At 48.9% G+C, this 10,000-nt stretch overlaps 1 protein-coding gene across 2 annotated transcripts in view; it reads right to left on the bottom strand.

Annotated features, from left to right (window-relative positions):
* The window catches only part of nkain4 (sodium/potassium transporting ATPase interacting 4), a 64,374-nt gene that overhangs the window by 36,735 nt on the left and 17,639 nt on the right, over positions 1-10,000 (bottom strand). For both annotated transcript variants that reach the window (XM_062540721.1, XM_062540720.1), the window contains exon 2: positions 2,440-2,577. In XM_062540721.1, coding sequence (XP_062396705.1) covers positions 2,440-2,577 — 138 coding nt within the window. The remainder of the gene's footprint in view (positions 1-2,439; positions 2,578-10,000) is intronic.

Genomic DNA, 10,000 nt, shown 5'->3' with positions numbered 1-10,000 from the left:
TCTAAAGACTCCTCTCTCTTTAAAGACGTCAGAGTCGGGCTGAGGCGGCGGATGAACAAAAGAATGGAGGGGAGATAATGCTGTTTAGAGACGACTGTCATAGCAGCCCCGTGGTTCTCTTCAGGATTCCATCCGCATCACATGAGTCACGCAACAACAACATCCCAGAGTTCATGTCTGTAAGGAGGCTGATGGGAAAGGGCTGTGTTACAAAGCAGTAAACTTGATGGCAGCAGTGACTGGCACAATTATATGCTACCCTGAGGGGCCTTCCGGCTCTCTCTGTGTTTGTGTGTGTGTGTGTGCTTTTGTGTGTGTGTGTGTGTGTGTGTGTGTGTGTGTGTGTGGTGAGTGTCAGTGGCCATGTCTATACTATTCAGGACTCGTTTGAATCCGAATCACTTTTGTTACATACGACTCTCATCTGCTCCTCTCTACAGTACTCTGATGTTCTTGAGCTCCTGAAACGGAACGATTTTCATTTGAAAACTCAAATGAATGGTCTTGTGTTTAATATGGATAGGGAAATCTCCAAACATCTGAAAATGATGGCGTAGAAACTTCTGTTCCCATCCTGATTGTTCCTTGTCAGTCTGATGTTTCCTGTAGTGTGGATGTAGTGTAGTCTGGCTGACACCATACTCAGTCATCATATTCGCTTCAATGTATTAACTGTATTCAACACAAGCAACAGTTAGGAACAAAATGCCGTGATATCTCTTGTGAGTCACGTCAGGTGTAGACTGCCGCTGGAGAAAATTGTCCAGGCTTGTCTATCGTGTTTTCCAGGCTGACACCAGCAGATTCAGTCAGACAGCAAGTCAGCTGCAGACAGACCAAATCCCATCTCAAACGCACCTAATGAGAAATCACCTTCCACTCTTCATGACTCACTTTGATTTACACTTCTAGCCTGTCACATGGAGGTGAGTCACGTTTGAGTCATAGTGATAACAGGATAACCCGGGTAAGAGAGTGAACACATGGCACCCACGGGGGCTGGCAAGTTGAGACAAGAGAACTGACCCAATACTCTGCCATTGGGCACATACTCTACTCTCCTCTCCTCCTCCTAGGGCCTAAAGCCTTGTCCTGTGCCTGAAGTTGTCAGAAATGTGTTGACGTTGACAGAAAGCTGTTATAAATAATGCCCTTTTTTGAAATCTTAAATGGCCTGGCCCATGCCTGAATTCCGGCACTCCTCTCCCTTCCTTTCTAACTCCTCTCTTCTAAAGCCACATACTCTACAGAGAGCTGGAGATCCACTCAGAAATCTGCTTCGCCTCAAAAGTTGAGGTTAGTTTAACTTTGTCGAGCGATGTCTGTCATCGCTATCGGTTATTTTGTCTATAATTGCTAAAAGTTGCTGAATTGTGTTAACATTCCACGGTCTCTCGTTGCTACGTCGCTGCTAGTCTCTTCCTGTCTGAAAGTGGCGAAGCGCCCCTCTTATCTCTCTCCCCATCTCCTCCGTTTCATGAGTGACTCATTACTCTTTTGTTGTGTTTCCTCACTTTCATGGTCGTTTTTACGGTCGCTTGTTTCTCGCACAGCGTTTCTTCTTTGTTGAGCCGGGGAGAATAGCAACAGCAGCAGCAACAGCAGCAGCAGCAGCACTGTCTCTTGAACAATTTGTGTGCCCATATCGCTACTGTTTATCTGAATTTAACAAACACTAAAAACATTACAGTCCTCCCCCTGTGCCAAACTCGCCTGCTCGCCGCGTTTCTCTGCATACGAATGAGGCAAAGCATCACTGACACTGGGTTTAAATATTAATGTGCAGCTGAAGAGAACAAAACACACTCGACAAATGTGCTGCTCGGTGCATAATCTAAAAATAACAACGGCCAAATCCACACCCAAACCCCATCTCTCACCCCGACCCCTCCCATACACCTCCCTTCATCTCCACTTGCCTTAACAAGAGACCCCCCATCACCCACCCCACATACACACCCACCCCCACCCCTCCTCTCCTCTCCACTCGCCTAAACGCAACTTAGCCAAAGCCGAAGAGATCCTGGTGGATTTGAGGTGCAGCAGCAATTAGGCTGAGCTGAGTGAAGTGCTGGGCGAGTCAGTCCGTCTAAATCAATTAATTAACAGTAATTACCAACGGATTGCAAAGATTAGGAGGCCAAACAATGTGTCAGAAGCTCCAAGATCAGCTTTACGGTGTGAGGGTGTGTGTGTGTGTTTGTAAATGTGTGTATTTAGAGGAGTGTGTGTGTGAGTGTGTATGCGCATGGAAGGAAAATAGCTAATATGCTATACATTGGGTCTTGGTAGGTAGGGGGTTGGGTATGCGTAAAGTGAATCTCTTCTTACTTTTTGCTTTCCAGGCACATGAATGTAACACTGCACACCTTTTGTGTATAATGTGTAACTATAATCTTATTTCGTGTTGAATAATACTGTTTGCTAGCGGACACTTACCACCACAATGTAGCGCGGCCTGTACTGGATTGTTCCAAAGAGGCCCAAGATGACCACGATGATGTGGAAGAAGTTGGCCAAGATAGGAGCCCACTGGTAGCCCAGGAAGTCGAACACCTGCCTCTCCAAAGCTAGCATCTACAGGCACAAAAACACAAAGTCAAAATGTCAGAAATGCATCCAATTTATAGCAAGCTTTTTTCTTTTTATAAGCAACTAGTGCTGGTATTATCTTCAAATTCATAGTAATGTGAATGACATACACTGTTCATTTCCACTGTCCATGCAAGCAATGCTTTATGGAATTCTCTGACCCAGGATGCACCACCTCAGTAAGATCTTACCAACATTTCCACAGCCCAACGCTGTCAACTACATCACCAAAAGACACAGGACAGCATGCTGCTAGCATGCCATATGAGTGGCAGCTGGTGTTTACATGGTCTTTGCATGTGCTTGGCTCTCCGGTTTTAGATCAAAACTCCTTACAGTTGCTTTAATGTGTGATGAGGGAAACCTCCCTAAACTTCCCTGACGCAAGGCACCTTGAATACGACACAAGGCAAACACTTCACGTGGTGGTTTGAAATTCAAATTCAGACCCTTTACCATAAAGAAAATGTTTTGAGTTGAAACTTGATGAATGTTTTGACCAAACAAAACGTGATCTCTTGGACGTGATTTCGAGTCCACACACACACACACACACCGACTCTACCCCTTCCGAAAACACTGAAGCTCCCGAGAGGATTCAAACATGGCCGTCTTCTTCAGTCTGTTCCAATTACTCCGCTAAGCCGGCGCGTTTCTAAACCAACACAAAGGCTGCCATGTCTGCACTTCTGCTGTGCTCCTGGGAGTAAAGCGAGAATATGGATCTCGACGCGGCGCAACACGACCTGCAGCGTTCCCGGCTCGGCAGCGCTCCACGGCGCTCCGCAGCGCAAGGGGCCCGATATCAGGTTATTTTTGGGCTTCCTGAGGCTGGGGGGCGTTTTGTGTAGACTAAATTAACACAGGGAGCCATTGTGTGAGAGTCCTGAGGGATTCAGGCACAATTAGATTGTCTGAGGAGACGGCAGAGAGAGAAAGAGAGAGAAAGAGAGAGACAGTGTGAGCAAGAGAGGGAAGGAGTGAAGGAGAGAGAGAGATGGAGAGAGAGGGAACAGGATGGCGTGGTGAGCCAACATGCCGTGAACGAAAGCAATCCCCAAAGCTGCTGACACACACATATGCATATGCACAAACAGACACTCATATGCACATGCCCAAGCAGACACTCATATATGCACACACACACATTCATATGCACACACGCACACACACACACATACACACATACATGTGCATACACACACACACAGACAATGTGCATTAGCCTAACTAATTAGGAATTTGAACCGCAGCCAAATGAAAAGAGGACAGGACAGCCTATAAACTGATTGAGAGTTGATCCGTCGGGTTGGTGGGAAATCAGCTGGGCTCCCCCTCAGAGTCGGGGTAAATCCAGAGCAACCTATGTGTGTGTTTGAGAGACAGAGAGAGAGAGTGAGAGACTCACCCAGAGGAGAGGTGAGAGGTAGCCTTGGGCTAGTAAATCTAGCCACTAAATCAGTCTCCTGACAGGAAAAGGAACTGATGCCAGAAAGGGACTCCGGCTTTATAGTGGTGCTCTGAAAAGACCTCGTCACCATAGCAGCTCCCTAGAACACTCCTGACTCTCAATCGACCCCCCCAACACACACACACACACACCGATTTAGTGGAACTGCTGCACCGCTAAAACCCTCGAGAGGGTTCACCAGTGGATCATTTTGGTGTGCATGTGTGTGTGATGTTGTGCATGAGCATGTGTGATTACTTGTGTGTGTGTACGTGTGTATGTGTTTGTGTATGAGTGTGTGTATACGTGTTTGAGTATGAGTGTGTCTGTGTGTGTGTGTGTGTGTGTGTGTGTGTTGGTTTTTGATGTGTGTATGTGTGTATATTGGGGGAGGGAGCCCATCTCTGGTCTGACATGCAGCCAAATGCCGGGAGACAGGCGGGGAGACCGTGGGAAGTCTAATTTAGCGAGCGGGGGTCCGAGTCGTCCCGAGTTTGCCTCGGCCGTGTCAGCCTGCCACTTCCTCGCTTGACTGCACCTGACAGCCGCTGGCTACGGTTCCATTCCGCACCAGCGACGGAACCGGCCCGCGTTCGGCCCAGAGTCAGCTGGTACCCAACCTGAGGCTGAGGAGAGGCTGAGTAAAGGGGTCTCTGAGGCAGAACTGCCACAGCTGAAATGAGCTCTCAGAGAGACCAGACTTGCTGGTGGTGGTGGTGGCAGTGGTGCTGTCAGAGCTGGTGGTGCTGCATGGGGATAGTGGTGCTGGTGGAGGACCTGGTGGTGTTGATGGTGGTGGTGGTGGTCAGGTTGGAGGTGGTAGTAGTGGACGTAGCAGCATAATTGCCATTCTTGTCTGGGCCAGTGTCAGACACGGTTAACCCCAACTCTGCCCTTATTCCAGACCACTCCAGTCCATGGAGTCATTCACTGTGTCTCAAATGGCGCACTTCTGCACTTAAAATACTTCATTTGAGTGCGTGTGGGCATTTACACTAAAACTTCGAACGATACGAAAGGCACTGCAAGTCCCCGGATGGTGCACTCATAACGGTCAAAAAGTTGAGTGTGGAACGATGGACACTTTTCGCCCTCAACGGACGCCATCTTGGCTATATAACGGAAGGGGAGGGAGTATTTTCAAACAGCAGCAGCGGTGGAAAACACACTTTACAGAGGTACAAGCAAGTTATAACATAAACGGTTTATGTTTTGACACAGTACGACCATGTCACGGTTGAATAGAGGACACCAATAAAATTATATTTAAATGTTACGATCGTCATTTCCGTGAAGTGCACGGAAATTAGCGTTTGATATGAGACGACACTATTCTGTTAAAATGTGCACACTATGCCAGTAAGCACACAGTGCACATAGTAGTTGATTTGAGACAGAGTGATTCTATTTCAAAGAACTGTGTGTGTGTGTGTGTGTGTGTGTGTGTGTGTGTGTGTGTGTGTGTGTGTGTGGGTGTGGGGGGGGACTAAGAAGGAGGGAGTGATAGACAGAGAGAATGGAACAGTGAGAGGGAAAGAAAGAGATAGAGTGAAAAGACATATGGGTGAGAAAAACAGGAAGATAAGAGAAAAGTGGAGAGAGAGAGAAGTGACATGGGTGAAGGAGAGATGCAGAGATCTGAGGGGAGGAAAGATGCCAGAGAGGGATGGTGTGGGTGCTTTGTTGTTGCTGACAACACACTGCAAAACTCTACATGAACGCTCATGCCAATGAAGCTCTTTCAATTGGAGTAGTTGAGGATGTGAGATGTAGATGGTTAGAAGCGTGTAGCCGTGTACACACACACACACACACTTGCACAAACACACACGCTTGCACAAACACACACACACACACACACACACACACACACGCAATGTCTCACACACACAGACACATGCTTGCACACACACACACACACACACACACACAGAGTGGGTGAGAGCAGGAGAAATCTAAGCTTCCCACCCAGTGGGCCGGCCGTAATGGACTCAGACACGGCCATAAACCACATAGACACACACACACACACCGAGAGCCAACATGACCCAGAAACTCAACCTCAGCCTGGACACCATCACTCTCCTCTCCTCTCCCACATATACAGAGACAGAGACAGAGAGAGAGAGAGAGGAGGTGAGAGGGAGAGAGAGAGAGCGAGAAGAGAAGAGAGGGGGAAGCAGAGGGAGAGAGGGTAGGAGAGATAGAGAGGAGGTGAGAGGGAGAGAGAAAGAGCTAGAAGAGAAGAGAGGGGGAGGCAGAGAGAGAGAGAGGAAGGAAAGGACAGAGGGAAGAAAGGAGAGATGTATGGAGATTGAAAGAGAGTGGAAGAGGGGGAGAAACATGTAAGAGAGACAGAAGGAGCAAGAGAGAGATAAAGAAGATAGAAATGAATTGAAAATGAAAGACGAAGAAGATAAAAACTCAAGCGCCAGACTGGTGCAGATGAGCTGATAGAGTGAGAGGAGCGAGGCGAGGGAGGGCGAGGGAGAGAGAGAGGGAGAGGGAGAGGGAGAGGGAGAGAGAGAGGGAGAGGGAGAGGGAGAGGGAGAGGGAGAGGGAGAGGGAGAGGGAGAGGGAGAGGGAGAGGGAGAGGGAGAGAGAGAGGGAGAGGGAGAGGGAGAGGGAGGCTGGTCCTGCTTGGTCCAGTGCACAGCTACCAGCCTCACTCCCTGGAGTCCCAGGAGTCATTAACAAGTCTAATCCCACTTCAAACAGTGCCGTTCCTATCGCTGCACCTCCCCATACACCATCCCATAATAACACAGCACAACACAGCACAGCACAACACACACGGATGGAAAACCAGACTTCTGTGAAGCCCAACCCCCCTTTCCCTTCTCTTCCCTCCATCTCAGACCTCCCCCAATCTCTCCCACTGAGCAGACGGGGGGAAGCGCGACGTCTCCCTGCCCCGGACTGAGGCCACGGAACCCTGACCGGTGCTCCCCGGAACTCCGCGGGACTCCTAGGGCGCGGTCCTCCCTAAACAAAACAGACGACGCAAACCAGAGCGGGCCGGGTGGCAGGCCAGATAAGCGTATCTCTGCGCTCTCCTCCCATGCATGACCACTCCAGGAAGCCCTCTCTCCGAGGGCCGTAGAGCACCACGGGAAGGGTTTGTGTTTTTCCAGGCCGCTACTCTTCGTAAATAACAGCGCTGCCGGGAGGAGGAAGGGGGCGCTCGAGGGGGTCAGATGAGACTAGAGGTGTCCGGTGTCCACCGCAAAAGCCAGCCGCTGACCCACAATCTCTGAGCATGCTCGCTAATACCCCTCCAGTTCCCCACTTAAGCCCATGGAAACAAGGAGGGGGGGTGGTGGGGTTAATGAAATCAAATAAACCGGGAAGAGGAGGAATGTGATCAAATTATACCCCGGGATCGCTTGACAGCAATTCATTTGTTATGGTTGGGGTATTTTTAGTCTGTGTAATTCACTTTGGATGTGTTAGATGGATACCCGTAATAAGGCGAGAGTGGGGGGTTGAACGTGTGTGTGTGTGTGGGGGGGTGTTAGTTGGGATGGGACTGGTCCGATTGGTTCATGTGGGAATTCTTTCAGCGTCAGGAATTCCGTCAGGTGCTGTGGATGCAATCAGCTGGGTGACCAGGGAATTCAGCCTGGATGGATGCAGGAATTTCAAGACAGAACGCCCCAGGGAAGTGGTGGTGCCGTGTGTGTGTGTGTGTGTGTGTGTGTGAGTGGTGCAGTGATTTATGAGTGCCTGGGGGTGTCAGGGCAGGGCTCATTGAGCCGTGTCTGAGGGGTTAAGAGAGGGCTGGAAGGGGAGGGGCGTGTTTGGGAGCATAGGGCTATCCCCAGAACTGAGTGCCTTTATTGCTCTCGTTATTTCCTGCCCTCAAGGTCAGCTCACCTGGCACGCCAGGTGTATATTAGGTGATGACGGGAAGGTAAACCAACGACACGCCTGTCTCTCTCTCTGTGTGTGTGTGTGAGTGTGTGTGTGTGATCAGCTGTGAACTTCTCGCTGGTTGAGCTGTCTGTATCAACAACAAGCCCGTTACTATTTTATTACACTGAGTTTCCAAGCAAGAGCCTCAGGATATAGGCGTGGACATCCTGCCATTGCAAACCAGGATCTCACATCATGCTGGTTCGGATTCTGCACGTACATCAAACGAAACTGTATCCATGACTGTCTTACACTTTGATACACTTGTTTATACTGGGTTGTACAAATAAAATCACTTGACTTGACTTAACTAGACATCCTGTCGAAGCTCATCCACTCAAAATGCCGTTTAAGGTCCTGGATTTGGTCTGATAAGGCGAACCACACATCTGAACAAGTAGGCCAGTGTTTTGGGGCATGGGGAATGGAAAAGCCATCTCCTCTCCTCTCCTCTCCTCTCCTCGGAGAGCTGGACTGGACGTGAGCGCTGGCCCAGCTGGTCAGGTCAGGGGGAAGCTCAGCTCTAGAGATGTAACAGGTCAGCTGGAAAAGTGGCCATGGCGCAACACCAGTCCAAACATGAGCCGCTCTTTCCTGTTCTCTTTATCGCTATCCGGTCGTTTTCTCTTTCTCACATTCTTTCTTTCTTTCTCTCTTCTCTTCCCTGTCCTCTTTTCACTATCTGGCTCTTCTTATCTTTATCTCACATTCTTGGTCTTTCCTCCCTTTTCTCTATCAGGCCCTTTTCTTTCTTCACTTTTCCCTTCATCCTTCCTTTTTACGGCTCTTCTTTCTTTTTTTACATCAATCTTTTTTTTTCCAGCCCTCACCTCTCTCTTACTCCTGTCCTTTCTCCTCTCTTTTTCTTTTTCCTCCCTCACTCCTCACTATTCCCTCTCCATTTCCATTCCTTGCTCCATCACAGAGTCGGATCTCAAGTCCAGTTTCATCTCATTTCCTTTCTCTCTAACTCCTTCTACACCCCTCTGTTCTCTTCACTTCCTGCCATCTTCTCATCCTCTCTCATCCTCCTTTTCCTCTTTCTCTTCACTCTTCTCCCCTTTTCTCTCTCTCCACCTTTCCTGCCTCTCTCCATCATGGACTTGGCTTTCAAATCCAGTTTCATCTCACCTCCTGCCTCTCTCTCTCTCTCTCTCTCTCTCTCTCTCTCTCTCTCATTCACCCTCCATCTTCTCCACTTTGTGCCATCTCTACCCCTTTTATCTGTGCTTTTTTCTGTAGTGGGTCCAACTCTTTCGCTCTTCAAACACTCATTTGAACACGAGCTCCGGTGTGCCAAGCATTAGCAGGAGAGATCAGATGCTTCTTGGCCAGGCTTTGATAGAGCTAAATTGAGCTGTCATCTCTCGCCTCTGTGCGCTCATAATGGCACGATGGATTCTTCGGCTTCTTTGTGTAATGACGTGACGAGATGGATCAAGTTCCAACGCGCAGTCACGAGTGCCAAGGAGTTTGCAGGAGTTTGCTGAGGACACAGTATCATCTAGCCAGCTGCGCTAAGGGAGATTAATTAAAACTTTCACAAATTGTTTTAGAGCGAGAGAAAGAGGATGAGAAATAGACAGGAGAGGGAGAAAAATGGAGGGATAGGGAGCAAATGAGAGAAGAGTGAGATGCTGAGGAGAGACTGACAGAAAGAGAGAGGAAGAGAAAAGGACAAGCTGAGAGAGAGACAGAAAAGGAGGCCAAATGGTGGACTGAGACTGCAGAAGTGAGAGGAAAAAAGAAAAAAGGAAAGAAAAAAAGTGTGTGAGAGAGAGCGCACGAGAGAGGAGTAAGGGGAGAAGAGCAGAGGGCCAAATCAGGGGGTGAGAGTGCTCCGCTCTGCCATCTCACACCACTAACTGCCCAGCATTAAGAGGGAAAATGGACCAGCCTCACACACGCAGTGTACAAATAGAGTAACTCTTACCATCCATCTCCCTTAAGCATGCACACACACACACACACACACACACACACACACACACACACACACACTCATCTCCCTTTCACTCTCACACACATACACACACACACACC

This window comes from Sardina pilchardus, chromosome 7 (genome assembly GCF_963854185.1).
Source record: "Sardina pilchardus chromosome 7, fSarPil1.1, whole genome shotgun sequence".
Taxonomy (NCBI): Eukaryota; Metazoa; Chordata; class Actinopteri; order Clupeiformes; family Clupeidae; genus Sardina; species Sardina pilchardus.
Note: the sequence above shows the minus strand (reverse complement) of the source record. Positions and strands in the feature narration are given on the sequence as shown.